The sequence below is a fragment of the Ochlerotatus camptorhynchus genome, unplaced genomic scaffold, assembly GCF_037179485.1.
Source record: "Ochlerotatus camptorhynchus isolate MF236.1 unplaced genomic scaffold, CSIRO-AGI_Acam_v1.1 ptg000265l, whole genome shotgun sequence".
NCBI lineage: Eukaryota > Metazoa > Arthropoda > Insecta > Diptera > Culicidae > Ochlerotatus > Ochlerotatus camptorhynchus.
Window position 1 is genome coordinate 43,723 of NW_027040755.1, and position 19,379 is coordinate 63,101.

Genomic DNA, 19,379 nt, shown 5'->3' on the forward strand with positions numbered 1-19,379 from the left:
TGAATACACGTACTCAACATCAAAATAACAAAACATATCATGGTACCGCTGACAACGTTGCACATGTTCGGTACGCAGCAAACTTAAGCGATATGACAGCCATATCCATCCCCTGAAATCGACATCTTGATACATTAGCATTTCTTAATGGATTTTCACAATACGTACAAACGGAATGAAGATATTCAGGGGTCTTCACTATGCGCATCGTAAACATATACACTATCGTAAAAAATACTAGTGTCCATTGGAGTGTAATGCGGTGTTTACTTTTACTATGCGCTTTGTGAATACCCATATTATTTTTTCGGTTGAAATTATAGGAAGTAATATATTAATTCATTCATATACACATCATATTCCGGAAAAATATAGCGAAATATCCCGAACAGGTTTCTCTAGTCCATACAAACAAAACACCACCAACTTACCATTTACAACTGGCTTATCTTCATCAAATCATATTTCATTTTTTCCTTCATTCTCTATGATCCACAAAGTTCGGAACCCTCCAAAGAGTGTAAACAATCAGATAGAGAAAATGGCTCTAAAGTTGGCCTATAGGCCATATCTAGATAGACCTGGCATTAGGGCCTAACAGCTTTTGTAAACAATGACTTCTCTTGATGATTTCTAGAAACTCAAGGCTCGCCCACGCGAACCAACATTCTCATCGGGTAGGGAAAGACTTCCCCTATCCGATGGTTAGGTTGGTCTTCGTGGGCGTGCCTTAAATTCCTATAAATCATCTGTAGAAGTAATTGTTTACAAAAGCTGTTACGCCCTAATTCCAGCTCTATCTAGATATATGGATCTAATACCCCGTTCACATTAGAGCCTATATCACGTAATATAAGCTGTCTTGCAATGAGCACTCATACATACGATTTCCAGTGAAAACTAGATGTATGAGTGCTTATTGCAAGACAGCGTATATCACGTGATATACGCTGTAATGTGAACGGTGCCATCGACAAAAATCTCCTGATATGTGCAAGTGGATAGTTTTGGTGGGCCCAATATTAGGGACACTTAGGCGAAATTAGGGACATTAAACCTCCTACATAAGATTGTTAATGCTGTACGTACCATATGATAATTTAGTTGATGACGTGAAGTAAGCTTGAAATCACACACGCTCTGAGGAAGGATGCTAATACATCTTGTCGAAAATGCCGCCATGAGGATTTTTGTTGTTGTGATCATCAGCTTCATGATGTATAAAGGAACTGTTTCGATCGTTGGGATTTCCATTATATTTCAAACATTCCGTTGTCCCCCTGAGGTACGATTAAGGTGTTTTCTGCATTTTATTCAATTTCTAGGCATTCCTTTTTTATTTTAATTTCAGCTACATGATCTTCATCCTCATATGCAACATCCTTTGATTTACCGCCATGTGGATGCTATATGTGAAATGGCAATAAGAGTAACGGTTAATTTTCGTTGCAGCTTTTAACGGACACTATATATTAGGGTTTTGTAGATAGCTTATTATAATAGGTGCTACATGTTCATAAAAATACAAACCTTGTCCATTTCAAGCTGACTGACATAGGCCGAAGTCGTGGTGTATGGTTGGTCTTGGTCATCATTTGGAACATGGTATTCCTGTTCTTGCAGCCTTGTGTCCTCTACTTGAATTTCCATTTTGATTTCATTGGTCGCAGTTTGTGGCACAATCATGCAACTATTTTGAAACTTTTTCACGCCTTCGACAGCCATATATGATCCGCTGGGTGAATTAACTCCTTGAAGCAGTGCGATATCGTCTGTATCAGATTGAACATCAACGTGCTGCTGAGGGAAAGTGAGCTAAAATAGACAAACAATGCAATGCAATCTGCTGCTTACTCCCAACACCAGTGCTTTAAAGAAATAACATCTGATCATCAATCTGATCGATTCTCAAGAGCAAGTAAAGTAAATAAGATACGTAAAATAAAATCATGAATCGCCATGCAAACCTTATGATCCATCAGCTCATCAGCACTAGAGAACGTCATCCCGCAAATGGTACAAATTGCCATCTGATGAGCTGCATCTCCTGTTTTGAGTGCAATCATCTTAGTTTGTTTTTGGTTTTGTCCTTCACTGCCATTTTTATGACAATGGCTAGCTTCCTTATCGTGATGAATTACTTTTTTATGCTTGACAACAAATCGAAGGGCTTTGAATTTTTTGTCACATAGATTACAGGAAAACTTCCTACCCTTGCACATGGGTAAGTGTACCTCATACCGTGAGGTTTTTTCAAATGTCTGCGGGCAATGAGGGCATCTGTGCTTCGGATCCATGTGCTTCGTAATCTATTATGTAAAATGTAGACTGTATTAAATATAGAAAGTAGATAGGTCAATTTCAACCAACATACATTATGATACCGTAGTTTAAAACCATTATCAAAGGTTATTCCACAGATATTACATGGGAATGGTACATGGCATTGTTCGATATGACGACGTAGGAAGCCTTCATTAGAATAACATTTCTCACAGTAGGAACATTTTGTGTTGTATGATCCACTAGAATGATTATCAACGTGTGGCTGCAAATTATTCTGTGTTACCTTAACCGCATCATGCATAAAGGAATCATTCACTTTAATCAAAGCTGAATTTTCTCCATTGCAATCTATTGACGATTTTTCAGAATCTATCTTCTCAACGCTGTTTTGCTTTTGGTTTTGCTCCTCAATGCAATCTTCCCTATTCACTTTTTTCAAAGGTCCGTTAACATGATGGACTCGTATCTTGTGTCGTTTGACACCATATAGGCGTTTGAACTTTTTGCCACACAATTCACAGGAAATTTTTCGGTCTCCGCAAACTGTCATATGTATTTTAAAGTCTTCTTTCCGGTGCCATTTTTTGAAACAATGTGGACATTTGTGCTTCCCTTCTGTGTGCCTCGTCAACTGAAAACATAAACAGTATTACAAAGAGAAAATATAAACGACATTTTCAATCAAACGAACCCTATGATATTTGGCTTGGGCATAATTAGGAAAAGTAGTTTCACATATGTCGCACCAATATTGCTGTTTTGAGGTGAGGTGTGTACTATCATTCCCAGTATCATCAGAAAGCAGTCTGGATTCCTCGTCGATCGTATGCCTATCCGTACCGTCATCATTCATGTTAGCAACTAGCTGCTCACTCGAACGCTAGTCTACGATTTCTTGTTTAAACTTTGTGAATGCATTACGAAAATCAATTTTCTCCGTGAATATTTAAATTCCTCTCTTGTGTTGCTTTTATTTCCTGATAGTGCAATTCTCGCGTCATTTTTCAAATAGACCAATGTAATATATTCGCCATTTTGAGAAAATCGAACTTCAACGACAGATTATTATGTTAACTGTTTAGAAACAATACATTTGGCAATACTATTTTTACTATAGTCAGTGAATAATGACTTTGAAAATTCAGTTGAAACGTTAAAATCACAATTTTACTTTGAATTTCATGCTACAATATAGAGAAAAAACATAGGACGTTTTAACTAGTAAAGTTTTACATTGGACATGTTACATTGAACGATTTTTCTCGATGACATAATCAATGAGTGTTACATTGGACGTTTTGTTCTGCATGATACTAGATTCCCTTTCACAGATTTCAGAATAGAATACCTAGCCTAACCATGCCCCGTCTTTAGAAAATGAGCACCAATCATGTTCTTCATCTTCTTATTCGCATTTCAAGCTTATTGCTTAGAGCATATTAGCTTATTGCGTGCTCTCATCTTAGTGTTCTAAATGCACTTCTACAGTTACTAATTGAGAGCTTTCGATACCAATACCAATGCATGAATTTGTATATTGTGTGGCAAGCGAAAAAATCTCCAACCCGATAGATTCCCTCGACCGGACCGGGAATCGAACCCGCCGCCTCCGGTTTGGTAATACCATAGAGATAACTCTAAGACCAGAAGATCCCGAAGAAACGAGCTCAACTTTTTGGCTCAGCTCTGGTACTATCTTCGGTCCCAAGCTAATCGATTCACCCCTCGAAACATAGAAAAATCCAATAACCCCTCATTTTATCTGTCAAACTTTTATAGCGAATTAAAACAAACATTGTGTAGTACTAGAATTTCGACTATAATCGGGTATGTTAATCATTTGCTTGGGACCAATAGGCTAGTCCGAGGGCTAGTCAAGTAGTGAGCCAATTTGAAATCGTTAGTTTCGTATTGATTGTTGGTAATACCGTGCCTTTTACTGACTAGACTATGAGGCCCCAATCATATTAGACAGTCCAAATGTTCAAAGTAACAATCACGTTCCCATCATTTCAAACTGTACATTGGACAATTTTTGACCTATGATTATATTAAATAAATTATAGGTAATTTGGATGGGTGTTTTTGTATCACATACAATGTTAGAAGAGCAATAGTTTGTAATCTAATCGATTTGTTTATATTTCTTGATAGAGCTGGAATTAGGGCGTAACAGCTTTTGTAAACAATGACTTCTCTCGATGATTTCTCGAAACTCAAGGCACGCCCAAGCCGAGACGGCTAATACATAGGTGTAACAGTCGGAAGAAGTGTTAGTTTGTTTACTTAAATGAACCATGCCCATTTTGTTATGGCAAGTTTGCTATAAGAAATGCTCCTCGTGTTTATTTGCGAAATTCACATCAAAGATTGATTAATTGCGTAGGAAATCAGTTTGGCACGGCATTTGTGACCAGCATACACCTCCCGGTCGTACGAAACAGGTCAAAAACAGTCCAAATCCGCAGATAAAAAATTTTGATTTGAATTTCTGTATGGCAAAATAGTGAACTTTTCGTGAACATTAACGGCAAAGAACTCACCAACACTGGAAGACCGTGAGTTCCTGCCCACCTGTCATTTCCCATCTCGCGCCCAAGCAAACCAACATAACCAACGGGAAGTGGAAGTCTTCCCCTACCCGATGGTGACGCTGATTTGAGTGAGTGAGTCTTGGCTTTCTAGAAATCATCGAGAGAAGTCATTGTTTACAAAAGCTGTTACGCCCTAACTCCAGCTCTATCTAGATTTATTACTTAGGACGTTTTGAAAAGTGACGCGAGTATTCCTTACGATCATCTGCAATCTTTTCACAAAACACCATCAAGCGTAACTATTCAAATCGACGTATACCTGTTTTTGTAAACAATCACTTCAATCGATGATTTGTTTTATCTGCTAACTCACCCACCCAAACAAACACCATCATCAGGTAGGGGAATCTTTCCCCTACTTTTGATGTACAGTCGCTATATTCATAGTCTGGCGGATAGAATCTCGGGAACCAATTGAACTGTCAAATAGCGGAACCAATCGAGCAAATCACGACCAACAACAGAAAAGAGCACATCAGCTATTGCGAACAAATCTAAGGAAACCATTTTCTCGTGACTCAAGACTCGTCTACGCAAACTAACACCATCTTTGGGTTGGGGAAAGTTTCCCTTATCCGATGATGCTGGTAATTTGCGTTCGATTGGCGAAGAAAGAATAATCAACGTGTTGTTTATAAAAGTTGATAGTACCTTTTCAATTGTTGGTCTACAATATATTGAATTGGTTCCGCTTTTTGATGGATCGAAATTCTATCCACCAGACTATGAATATAGCGACTATAACTAGCTGTTGTTAGTTTCTGTGAGTGAGCTAGCATTTGCCCGATTTGCCACTTTTGCCTCAAATCGTCGATTGAAGTGATTGTTTACAAAATCAGACACGTCGATTTGAATAGTTACGCTTGCGATTTCGGCATGGATTGGCTATGACGGATGAATCATGATCGCTTCTTACCTTATGCAGGTCCAGATGATTCACCAGTTCTTCCTTGCTCACGTAGTCTTCGCCGCAAAAGACGCATCGAAACATCAACTGAACCGCGTAGAATACATAAGATTACCTACTACCGAGACGGCTAATACATAGGTGTAACAGTCGGAAGAAGTGTTAGTTTGTTTACTTAAATGAACCATGCCCATTTTGTTATGGCATGTTTGCTATAAGAAATGCGCCTCGTGTTTATTAGCGAATTTCACATCAAAGATTGATTAATTGAGTAGGAAATCAGTTTGGCACGGCATTTGTGACCAGCATACACCTTCCGGTAGTATGAAACAGGTCAAAAACTGTTCAAATCCGCAGATAAAATTTTTGTTTTGAATTTCTGTATAGCAAAATAGTGAACTTTTCGTGAACATTAACGGCAAAGAACTCACCAACACTGGGAGACTGTGAGTTCCTGCACACCTGTCATAAAACCGTCTCGACCTACTACCATATGATTGACACATACAAGGTCTGGAACCTCGGCGCCTAATACATAGGTGCCACAGTCGGAAGAAGTGTTAGTTTGTTTACTAAAATGAACCATGCCCATTTTGTTATGGCATGTTTGCTATAAGAAATGCGCCGCGTGTTTATTAGCGAATTTCACATCAAAGATTGATTAATTGAGTAGGAAATCAGTTTGGCACGGCATTTGTGACCAGCATACACCTTCCGGTAGTATAAAACAGGTCAAAAACTGTCCAAATCGGCAGATAAAAATTTTTGTTTTGAATTTCTGTATAGCAAAATAGTGAACTTTTCGTGAACATTAACGGCAAAGAACTCACCAACACTGGGAGACCGTGAGTTCCTGCCTACCTGTCATAAAACCGTCTTGGTCTGGAACAACAGGCAGCTTGCTGGTGTTAGAGGCAAACATGTTGTAAACATTGCTGAGCAAGCGAATGACAATGTGAGCAAGTGAATGACACACTGCTAACAACATACATTACGACACAGAGGGCCTTATTACAGGTTTACCCATCCCACGATGGTAAATGACAGGTGGGCAGGAACTCACAGTCTCCCAGTGTTGGTGAGTTCTTTGCCGTTAATGTTCACGAAAAGTTCACTATTTTGCTATACAGAAATTCAAAACAAAAATTTTTATCTGCGGATTTGAACAGTTTTTGACCTGTTTCATACTACCGGAAGGTGTATGCTGGTCACAAATGCCGTGCCAAACTGATTTCCTACTCAATTAATCAATCTTTGATGTGAAATTCGCTAATAAACACGAGGCGCATTTCTTATAGCAAACATGCCATAACAAAATGAGCATGGTTCATTTATGTAAACAAACTAACACTTCTTCCGACTGTGGCACCTATGTATTTCCCATCGTGTACCCATCCGAGATACAGTTCGTTTATGGTATTTGTTTATTAGGGTATAATCTTCTCCAGCTCCAGCAATGTTCGTAAAGCTGGGTTTAGACTAGGCAAGTCAAATGATCAACTCAGTTGAATTCAATTGGCTTGAAAAGTTGAGCCTGGTTCAACTTTTTTTTTTCAATTCAAGTTAGTTGATCGAGTCAGTTGAATAGCATGGTTTACACCTGTTTACACGTTCAATTCGCGTTCAAGTCAGTTGAATTCAACTGACTTGATCAATTGACTTGCCCTGTCTAAACCCAGCTTAAGATTCTACTTGGATAGCCCAATAGTGTAGTGTTCGTGAGATTGCTGCGTGTAAATTCATAGGATTTTGACAGTTCTCACAGCAATACATATGCTATTTTTATACAATACATATGCCACTTATAGTCGCTATATTCATAGTCTGGCGGATAGAATCTCGGGAACCTATTAAGCCGTCAAATAGCGGAACCAATCGAGCAAATCATGACCAACAACAGAAAAGAGCACATCAGCTATTGCGAACAAAACTTCGGAAACCCTTTTCTCGTGACTCAAGGCTTGCCTACGCTAACTAACACCATCTTTGGGTTGAGGAAAGTTTCCTCTATCCGATGATGCCGGTAATTTGTGTTCGATTGGCGAGGAAAGAATAATCAACGTTTTGTTTATAAAAGTTGATAGTGCCTTTTCAATTGTTGGTCTACAATATATTGAATTGGTTCCGCTTTTTGATGGATCGAAATTCTATCCGCCTGACTATGAATATAGCGACTATAATGCCACTGCAGAAGATTCATTTTATACACACTAACGTTTGTAGACTGTCATGGTATGCATACAATTTGTTTTTGTTTTGATTGTCGAATTTGTTTACGTTCATTTCGTAAACATTTATTTTGGTTGATTTTTCGATATACTACTGTTGTGAAAAGTTGTTTCAAATTATTCGTGTCTTCTAAATGTTCAATGGCTCGCTGTTCCATGTATGCAAAAGATGCAACCTAAAAGCTGAGCCCTGTATGTTTTACAGCCAATTTTCAACTAAATATCACCCTTTATTTGGAAGACAGTCATATGGATGCTCATCAGTTGATGACGAATAATTCAACCATAAGGAAATCATCCAAAATTCGACAGCATATTGTTAAAGGGCTCGAGCAATACAATAATCAGTCAAACTATTGCGGATGTTCTCGTTCAGGGTATGCTTCCACCTCGTTTGTCTGCTCAGAGCAGCAAATGACGTTCAGTAGAATTATTTATATCATAGTTTTGAATGATTTGCTTTAAGGGGCTGAACCACCGTAATCAACGAATGTGCTACAGTTCCCCGAATGTCGTTTCCCCGAATGTCACTTCCCCGAACGCCATTTCCCCGAATCCCATTTCCCGAATGTAATTTCCTCGAATGAAATCCAAAAATTTATAAAATACTTTGACTGTATTTCATTTCTAAGGTTGGTTTCGCGAGCATTAAGAAGACATCTTTGAATATTGCAACAATTAACCTTAAAAGAACAGCTCATGATTAAAAGAAGGGAAAATCTCTGTTCAAAGTAAATCAATGGGGCGAGAGTTTTAGCATAGAGGTAACTCTAAGACTAGAAGGTCCCGAAATAACGTGCTCAACTTTTTGGCTCAGCTCTGGTACTATCTTCGGTCCCAAGCTAATCGATTCACCCCTCGAAACATAAGAAAAACCAATAACCCCTCATTTTATCTGTCAAACTTTCATAGCAAATCAAAACAAACATTGCGTAGTACTAGAATTTCGACTAGAATGGGATACGTTAATCGTTTGCTTGGGACCAATAGGCTAGTCAAGTAGTGAGCCAATTTAAAATCGTTAGTTTCGTATTGATTGCTGGTTTTAGTGAGGCGGCGGCAGTACCAGAAGTGGAAGTTTAAAAATTGGTAACATATTTTTAGGACATTTTCCCTTATTTTATACATGAGCAGTTCTTTCGAGAACTTTGGCAAAACTAATATCGATGATTTGACAGATTAGTAATATATTGTTAGGATATTTTCCCTTCTTTTTAAATTTATTAAGGAGATTTTCAGCCGTAGACGTATTTTATCCTTCTTTTATAATTTTTTTTTTTCGAAAACTTTCTCAAAACTTGTGAGATTGACGGTTTGAAAAATTGGTAATGTATTTTGAGGAAATTTTTCCCTTTTTTATAAACGAGCAGTCTTCCGAGAACTTAGACAATATGTGAGGTCGAAAATTGATAACATAGTTTTACGAGATTTTTTCTTTTATAAATTCAAATCGAGGAATTTGGCAAAACTGATTTGACAAATGAATCGAGGAATTTACACTCACAACTACTGCCAGCATAGCACCACCTTCTATGAACGAAAAGTTTTTTTTTTTTTCGAGAGTTGACCAACTGCAGTCTTAATAGGCTAGCATCTCGGTTGGGCTCTCCATGCGATACACAATACTTTCAGACGACTCGAGCTATGGTGCTCACTAGGTCACTGCAGCTTTTAGGCTCGTATTGTGATCAACTGTGTGTATTAGATTACGACCATAAATCCGGAGAACCCCGAGATCTGGGCGCAATCGCCCCTGCAAACAAACACGTCAATCGCCGGTCTCCCACGAACAAAAGAACAATCCTGCAAACAAACTATACCAAATCATAGAGGAACTATTCCTCTACCTGTTTGTGTTATTAGTTTTTCCAGACTGAGACCCAATCCGCGAGAAACCGGCAAATGACATACCTATCTACAAAAGCAACTACGCTTCAACCTCGAAGCTCTCCGAAAATATGTGATAAATCATGTAAATGAAAATGGAATACAGTAATGTCCCGATTTTGTCAGTCCCCTTTTTTGAAAATGTTTTCCAATATTCTACAAAACCCATGCCCTTTTTCAGTAATCTTCTTGAACCTATTGCACCAAAGTATACTTTAAATATCCCTCTTAACGATGAATGAGAAAAATTTAGATTTATGATTATGTGAAATTATTTAACCCTCCCCTTAGCTAGTTTTTGCACCTTGATGTTGGTGGGCGGGCTTAATTTCATGCTTTTTAGTGGAGTGTTGGAGACGGTAGGTTTATGGCCGGCGTTGCTGGCTCATGCCGCGATAGAATGGCGTCATGGGCAGGTAATGGGGATTACTAAGCTTCCCCTCTCTGATAAACCACTGCATGAGAGAACCAAAGATCTAGTCTAGCAGTGATAGTATCACACTTGTTACTCCTTCGATTGAGAGCCGCGTCGTAGTACGCTTATGTATAGGCACTGACGTTGGGTGTGATACTGGCGGGTTTTGCCGCAAATCACTCTTAATTTATTTATTTTTTACGCAGATAGATTTATTTGGGTTTGCAAGGGAATTATACTATTGAAATATTTCAGAAAGTGCCTATCGGTGCTCCTTCTATATGCGTGACAAGCTTTCATTGTTGTTATCATTGAAGTATTACTCAGGAAACAATGTTAAACACCATTTTTGTACATGGTATTGTAACTAATCTTATATGTGCTTCATTTTGATTTGGGATAAGTGTTTGAACTGTGACTCAGGATTTCCACTGTGGTGTGCTTTTATTGTGACATACCCATATGTATTTTTGTGGTGCGACATAGTGGAAACGTGAGAGCGCAGTTGGAACATTTATCCTATACAATATACAATTTAAAATTAGCTTGGAAACTTACTTCAAAGTGAAGCATTTTAGTCACTTGAAGGTGTCACCTGGGACGAACAAAGATATAATTAATATATGTCAAAGCCAGAAGTACTTGAAACACGTTAAATTTAAGTTTAAAAGCATGGGTTATGATTGTGTAGGTAGATTAGAGATTTCAGTTATTTATTAAATAAACTTCAATTAGAGAATTCAGAAAGTTAATTAACATAAGAGATAGGACGCGGGGGGTCCGCTTAGGGAGGCGACTAGCCTTTGAAGTTGTATAATAAATCTTCCTATTTAGTGTATTTGTTAATTACAGGCAATGTTAATAGCGAAAGTCATATCTTCAACCAGACGCTTACGAACAAGTAAAGTTTTAGGAAAGATGTGTTAAATATGTTGATGGGTTTGAAATAAGAATTAGGATTGTTGTGCTTTAGGTAAGGTATGATGTGTCAACAAAACCCTTTTGAGCAAATTTTCAGACATCAAAGTGATTGAGTGATTTATTGAAAGACATTGCGTTGCGAAAATTGACAAGTCATACATCTAACATAGTAGTAGTAGCAGTGTCGCATAATCTTATCACAATTGCTGCAAATAGTGCTGGAGGGGCCGGCAGGGCTGAATACGGATCAAAACTAACATAACTACTAACACTAAAATAATCCCGGAATTAACACTTATCCATTGCACTTTTAGTTATATATTAGTTTTATTTTTCTACTAAGTCATCTATACTTCTTTCTATTGTTTGGATCAAGTACACCTAATACTAATCTACCTTTATGTATGTTTTACTCCCTTTTAACCCATTATCTTTATGAATGGCGAATCATATGACGTGAGACACGAACAAGCTGGAACTCAAAGAATTACTTCGAACAGGATGTCAAACAAATTCAGGACCAATCCAAATGAGACCAGAAATCAACAAGGCATCGGGGCGTTATGGGCGTTATATACTCGGTGAGGTATTTGATAAATAATCAAAAAGTGGTAAGTTAAATCATAGTGGAGCCAAGGATCATGAGAGGTAATTGTCTATAATTCATTAATTAGTAGAAATCTCGATAACTTTTTCAAGGGAGCGTATCGGCTTTTGTGGGCGGTGCGTTTGGTCGTCGATTTGGCGTAGCTGGTGGCTCGCCCACGCATGCTAGCACTATCATCAGATAGGGAAATTTTCCTCTACCTGGTAGTGGTGTTGGCAGGCGTGCGCGAGCTGCCGGTAGCGCCGGATCGACGATCGGATGCATTGTTTTCAGGAGCTGGTGCTTCCCTTTGAAAAAGTAATCGAGAAACAACCATATTATCCTGTAATTGATATTACTATTTTTATATATCAATGAAATTAGTCATGACAGAGTAACAGAACGAAAAACAAATGGGGAAGGACAATAGACACAAGTTGACACAATAAACAAGACAAGTGGGGGTTAATACACAAGACAAAATGACAAAATAAGTGACGACAGAAGACAAGACTGGGACAAAAATCAACCTTAAAAAAAAAGAATGCGCAATTATATTATCAAAACTATTTGGATCAGCACAAAAACAACAGTGACCAAATGGGCACCATAGCCTAGGAACGTTTGTGTGTTGATTTAAAATAGAGGCTCATAGAAGCAAAATTTATCAATAAAAGGGGTCCAGTGTAGAGTTTAAGCAAGTGCTGCCACTGGATCACTACAAAAAAAAAAAAATGATTATGTGAAATTATTTAAAGAAAAAAGTCTGAAGCGCGGAGGGGCTGACAAAATCGGGTCATTACTGTATTTAAAATAAATAAATTCATTCTTACCTTTTTATGGTTGTTTAATTATTAATTGCTATTATAACCTGCTTAGAGTTGGCTCCTTTAAAATACTGTGTAGAATTTACCTCATTATTCCTCAGCTCCATCGATTTCCGTTCCTGCGTGGTTTTTGTGATATAACCACGCTCGACATATTATCCTGTAGTACGACTTGGGCGTGCACCATGCAAGTAACTCATCTCTCGTCAAAATGATGGGATATGGGGTGATGGTGAAGGGATATAGAAAACGAATAAAAGAACAGAGAGAAAGTTATTAGTATTGGTTACCCCCCCCCCCCCACACACACACACACACACACAGTAGTCCCTAAAACACTACCGCCATCTGTTGAGTATCAGGTGACGGATAGTACGCTGAACAGATGGCGCTAGTGCGCAGACGTCAAACGCAAGGGAACCGACCGTGCGCTCAAATTGATCGTCAAATGCGTGTTCGATGAACAAAATGCGAGTGTTATGTCTGTTTGTCTGTGATAATTGGGTTATTACACTGATAAATTGAACTATTCTCATTTTGCTTGAAATTTAATCAATTTGACATTAAACTCAGTTTAATCATATCGAATGATTAAAAATTTATCCTCTCTTTCTAAAAAATAAGCATCTTATATTAATCCCAGTTTAATCATGATTGATAAGATTGTAGATTATCTTTTTTGAATAAATTTTAATCATTTTTGATTGAATTTTAATCTTTTTTGACTATATATCAGTATTGAAAAAGAATAAAATTTAATGCTGGAAAGATTATTTCGATTTAAATCATGCATGACTACTGCCGAAGTAATCATGGCTCGGACTCAATAAGGTGAAGCGGGAATCTGCATACTTTTTAAGCTTTTTTGATTTAATTTATCTTTGAGTGTAGGAAAGTACAACTACATTATAACCACAGACAAACAGACATAACACTCATAAGTTGTTCATCGAACAAGCATTTAACGGTCAATTTGAAAGTATCTCAGTTGGTAGTACTACCACCTGTGGCGCGCATAGAAAATTCCCTTGCGTTTGACGTTTACACACTACCGCCATCTGTGCAGCGTACTACCCACCACAGTGTACTCAACAGGTGGCGGTAATGTTTTAGCGACGATGTTTTACAATGAGAAATATTCAATGTGTTATGTCTGTTTGTCTGTGCAATGGATGAACGTTAGTTTCGGGGTCATGTTAGTGTTATAGTTTTGCTAGTATTGACCCTTATTCAGCCCTGTCGGCCCCTCGAACACTAGTCGCAGGCAGTTGTTGTTAGGACATGCGACACTGTCACTGCTACTATGTTAGAGGTATGACCCGTCAAGTTTCGAAGTGCAAAAAAACTGTTAGAACTTTCTTATAAATTAACTTTACACTCAAAGCAAACTATTTACTTTAGCATTACAAAAGCGAATTTAAAATTACTATTTTATTTTATGCTAATATTAAAATTATGATAAAACTACAATTTCCGGCTCCGTGAAATTAACTCGCTTGAACCGTTCAAATCAATGAGCTGAAAAAAACTAAAATTTTAACAAATTGCATAAAAAACATAGCGACACTTGCTTGACAAATCATCATCAAGCCTCTCATCCTTGGACAGGGACCTTCTATGGACGAAAAGTTAAACCGAAAAATAATGTATGCAGATTTCAACATTTTTATTAAATTTTCGTTTGTTGAGGCGAAACGAGAAAAAATACTTGGTAGGGGTGTTGCGCCATAATATAAGCCACCTTCTGTACCAATATTTTTTTTGAAAGGGCCAAGAAAAAGGCTCTAATTTAATAAAATAAACATTTTCCGGTTGTATGCGTACAAAACAAATCGCCATAACTTCTGTTTATTACTGTCACCTGTTGAAATTTGATTGCAATAATTTCCGAAACAAGTTTTGCTAAATTTCCCGAAAGAACTGCTTATGTAAAAAAGTAGGATTAAAAATATTTTACCATTTTGTCAAACCATCGATCTCTCATGTTTTTTCCAAAGTTCTCGAAAGAATTGCTCGTAAATAAAAGAAGGCAAAATCTCCTTAAAATGTATAACCAATTTGTCAAACCGACGATATTTTGCCAAATTGTTTGTGCTCTTTGGTTTTGGTCTGCCTTTTTGGTTTTGGATTATTATTCTATATATAAAAATGAAAATGGTTTTAACGGCTCAATACATTAATATAGGGAAAAGAGGGGCATAGTTGAGCATCATGTGCTTTGGCAATGCGTTTCTAGCTACTCGAAGCAAATTAATTGGTAGTTGGGTTAATCTCATAAACCTTCCATTTGCATGGCTTGAAATTTAATCTGGTTTGCAATCTGCTCACTGTGCTCAAAATATAGTAAGAAAATTGCCAGCAATAACGGTTGGAAATTTCCTAATTTTTTTTTTCGGGGATATGGCATTCGGGGAAATGGCACATTCGGGGAAATGGCGTTCGGGGAAGTGACATTCGGGGAAACGACATTCGGGGAAATGTAGCACAATCTAATAAACGGGTGCCATACACTAACGATATCATAGATTGTACGACCGTACCACATAAAGTTAGAATTATATCCCGAATTGGTGGTTAGGCGCATCTCATGGTTATTGTTTATGCGGGCAATACCAAATGCCTTTCAATTTAAGATGACTATCATTCTGAAGAGAGCATTATGCATTCCAACTGAAGGCCCTATTCCTTCTCATAACAATGTTCATCCTGTATTCGAGAGGAAAATCATCTGATTTAAAAACAACCGTCATCCAGTTGCAGCTATCATTCGAAAAGGCGATTTGGATGTTTCGATTTGAATGGTCTGAGGTTTTATTCGAACAGAGCCACCGTACTCTGTGTGGTACAGTTTAGGTGAAGGTATTTCCGAATCCGTCATTTTCCTTACAAGATTTTAATGTATTAGGTATTTAACAATCAAAGCAATAAACTAGTTTTTGAACTGTATCACATGTATGGAAGAATTTTCACAATACGTACAAACTGAATAAAGATTTATTAATACATTTGTTGTATTATAGTAACCAACATAATTATTAATTAATTCATATAAAGAGAATATTAATATTAGCTTTGTATAAAGAGCGCTCGTTCATTCAGCCGACCCAACCTACTTCGAGTTACTTGTGCCGGTGTCCATTCAGCCAAAATATAACCGAATGTGATATGGTTGAAACAGCTCGCACTATTTAGTGTGAGTAAATTCTAACTGGTCGAACTCGGTCGAGATGTTGACGTATGACCACGGGAACAATAGAAAATTAATCTACATGTAATTTGAATTTTTTATAGGCTTTTCACCGCAAAAATAAAGAAAATTGCAAAGCAAGTCGAACAAGCTTATAGTTGCTCGTGGTAGGTATGACAGAAAAATCCGAGTGCGAGCTGCGTCATTATACCCACCTATTATATTCCGAAAATATAATAATATGGCGAAATATGTGGTTGTTTGTTACACCACGACTGACAATTTGAAGCACTGGTCAAACGTCTGCTGTCTGTCCCGACTGGCAAAATGTGCATTTAAAACTGGAGTTTTCTTACCAAATCATTTTTTCTTTATCACCCTCGTCCTCTTTGATCTGCGAAGTTCGGAACCATCCGACGAGTGATTCTTGCCACCAAGTTCCTTCTTGGCGGCCTTTAAGTGGACCTCCATATGATTCCGAAGGACGCGTTGATTGTTGAACGATTTTTCGCATTCTGGGCACTTTAAACGAGGTTCAGTGTGTATCTTTTTCTGCAAGTTGGTAAAAAGGACCGTTCATTATTAACATTACTGATTACATTGTTATCGCTGTGCGCACCATATGACAATTTAACTGATGGCGTGAAGTAAACTTGACATCGCATTTGGTACATAACAGTTCTGAGGAAGGATGGGAATACTTGTTGCTGCATTTTGCCTTCTCCTGATCATCAGTTCCATGAAGTATAAGGTCCATTGGTTCCATTGTACTTTGTGGAACGATTAAGGTCTCCTCTTCTTCTTCATCTCCTGGGCATTCCACTTTGATGGCGATTCCAGTTACATGATCTGTATCCTCAGATGCAACGACCTTTGATTTACCGTCATCCGGCTGCTGCATGTGAAATGGCAATAATATGTTAAAACTTAAATATGTTGTGCTATGTTCGCTAGTTGCATAAAAAACCAAGCGAAGTGAATGACTGATATGATTATCTTGATTTATTTGCCTTGCGTTTGACGTTTATACACTATCGCAATCTGTTGAGCGTACTACCAGTCACAGTGTACTCATCAGATGGCAGTAGTGTTTTAAACTGAGAAATATTCAATGTGTTATGTCTGGTAAAACTACACAAACCTTGCAAGGTTCAAGCTGACTAACACTGTCCGAAGTTGTGGTTGATGATTTCTCTCGGTTATTATTTGGTACTTGGTTTTCCTGTTCCTGTAGCATTGTGTCCTCCGCTTGGATTTCCATTTTAAGATCAATATAGTCTTCTTCTGGCAAATTCATGAAATTAGTTTGAACTTCTTTGGCACCATGGACAGCCATACATGATCCGCTGGGTGAGTGCTCACCTTGGAGCAATGAGATTCCTTCTGTATCAGATTGAGAATCAACGTGCTTTGCCAGCTGCTGCCGAGGATAAGTGAGCTGAAATAGACAAAACAATGGTATGTGGCCGAGTTCAATGTGACGAGATAGAGACTTTTCTTTCGAAAACATTTTTTCACAGTAAGAACATTTGACACAAGATGTTCCACTGGACGGTTTTTCGACATCTCCGTTACCTTATTTAAAGATGAATTCTCTCCACTGTAATCTTTCGTCTCAACTCTGCCTGGCTTTTGTTCCTCAGTGCTATTCGTTACTTCGATATCCGATTTTTTTCTACGGCTGTTGTCAACATGATGGATTCGTTTCATGTGCTGTTTGACCATACTCAGGTTTTTGACTTTTTTACCACACAAATCACAGGCAGATTTTCTACCCGCACAAACTGGAACATGTTTTTTTAAATCTCCGGTTCGGTGATATTTCTTCAAACAGTGGGGACATTGGTGTTTCCCTTTCGTGTGATATTTGAGCTGAAAAAACGAAGAGAAAAACAGTATTATAAGGTGAAAACTAGAGTGAATATTTCAACTAACGAACCTTATGATATTTGCCTTGTTCTTTAGTAGAAAAACTAATTCTACAGATGGTACAAAAATATTGCTTTTCAGTAATCTCTTTTGCACCGGCTTGAGTATCACTCTTTGCAATCGAACAAACTGCTTCGTGGTTATTTGCGTTTTTCTTCAAGGCAGCACCATCAAGTATGGTGGATGGATTAACCGTTGATTGTCTTTGGTCTTGTCCGTGGTCATCATGTGGCAAGAGCATGGTTTTATTTATATTGATTATCGTTGGGATTCCCTTACAATTTGACATGTGAGATTTATAGCTTCGTATGTAGTTAGTTGTTTTTCCACAAGTAGGACACGTATATTTGGCTTTCGAATGACATTTCATCTGCATGTAACAATGAATAAATAAATAAATTCCTAGAAGTTAAAATTATTTTGATTTTAGTTAAAAAAAAATAGGGTAGGGTGAGGCAAGATTTATTTTTTAATCGATTAAATCAACAGGCTCAATATCCCTAATGCTGGTTTGGAAAAGCAAACCACCATTGAGGTTCTATTGAACCTATTGATTTTGACAAACAAATAAATTAATACATGTACTAGCTGACCCATCTTGGCCTACCTTACCCTGCTAATCCTACACGGCCAATCATACCAACTCAGCGACTGGGATTAATTTACTCAGAGAATTTTCTTTCCATACGAAATTTACTCAGATTTGGAATAAACTGCAGTTACTGATAGCTTGTGAGTAACTGCAGTTTATTCCTTATCTGAGTAAATTGCGTATGGAAAAAAAATTCTCTGAGTAAATTAATCCCAGACGCTGAGTTGGTATGATTGGCCGTGTAGCATTGTTTTTCTTTTTTGAATACTTTCAAAACTTAAGAAGATGAAGAATATGTATAGCGTCAGTGACATTGGCCAAACAAACATAGCTTTTCGTTCCCTACCTTATTACATTTACCTTTTAACAAGGAAATCAGCATACCGTACCATTTCGAAGAGGGAACGGTTCTTCCGTTTCGCGATCCCATTTTTCTGTGGGTAGCTGGCGGTGTATTGGGGTGTGATCCCTTTACGCTTGTATAAGGAACGCAACTGCTTCCCGCTATACTCGCCACCCTGATTGGAGCGGATTACTTTTGGCTTCCGACCGAAATGCGTTTTGGCAAAGTCGACATACACCTCGATCTTCGTGGCGACCTCCGATTTCTCTTTCAGGAGGTAGAGTATGCAATAGCGACTGTGGTCGCCGATTATGGTAATGAAATACTGATAACCACTGACCGACGACTCCTGCAAACGTCCGCTGGCGCCGGTGGTGTAGTGGTAAGCGTGACCCCAATCGGTCTGGGTTCAATCCCAGCCGAGGTCGGTGGGATTTTTCTGAGGCATAAAAATCTTTGGTCACGTCTTCCTTCGGAAGGGAAGTAAAGCCGTTGGTCCCGGCCCATGTGTGTTGAATGGATGCGATATCCTACGCAGGTGTGGAAGCTGCCTTTCTGCACATTCGATTGTCGTCAATGGATGGCAATCGATGTCCGTCGGTGATTGGAACTAGATTGCGGAACAGAGACCGACGTTAAATAAAGGAAAGAAGAAGAAGAAGTACCGCAAACGTCCA

General features: G+C 38.1%; 1 protein-coding gene and 1 long non-coding RNA gene across 2 annotated transcripts; both read right to left on the reverse strand.

Annotated features, from left to right (window-relative positions):
- Window positions 1-2,830: 2,830 nt before the first annotated feature.
- Window positions 2,831-5,875, reverse strand: LOC135705352 (uncharacterized). Its single transcript, XR_010517836.1, has 3 exons — window positions 5,797-5,875; window positions 2,978-3,190; window positions 2,831-2,917 (listed from the first exon to the last, which is right to left on the reverse strand). It is a non-coding gene; the product is annotated as an uncharacterized LOC135705352 (long non-coding RNA).
- Window positions 5,876-15,716: 9,841 nt separating this feature from the next.
- On the reverse strand, window positions 15,717-18,789 carry LOC135705351 (transcription factor E4F1-like). The gene is made up of 6 exons (XM_065227045.1): window positions 18,706-18,789; window positions 17,778-18,137; window positions 17,414-17,710; window positions 16,980-17,276; window positions 16,458-16,733; window positions 15,717-16,390 (listed from the first exon to the last, which is right to left on the reverse strand). The coding sequence occupies exons 1-6, from the start codon at window positions 18,787-18,789 to the stop codon at window positions 16,199-16,201; spliced, it is 1,506 nt and encodes a 501-aa protein (XP_065083117.1). The 3' UTR covers window positions 15,717-16,198.
- Window positions 18,790-19,379: the final 590 nt, after the last annotated feature.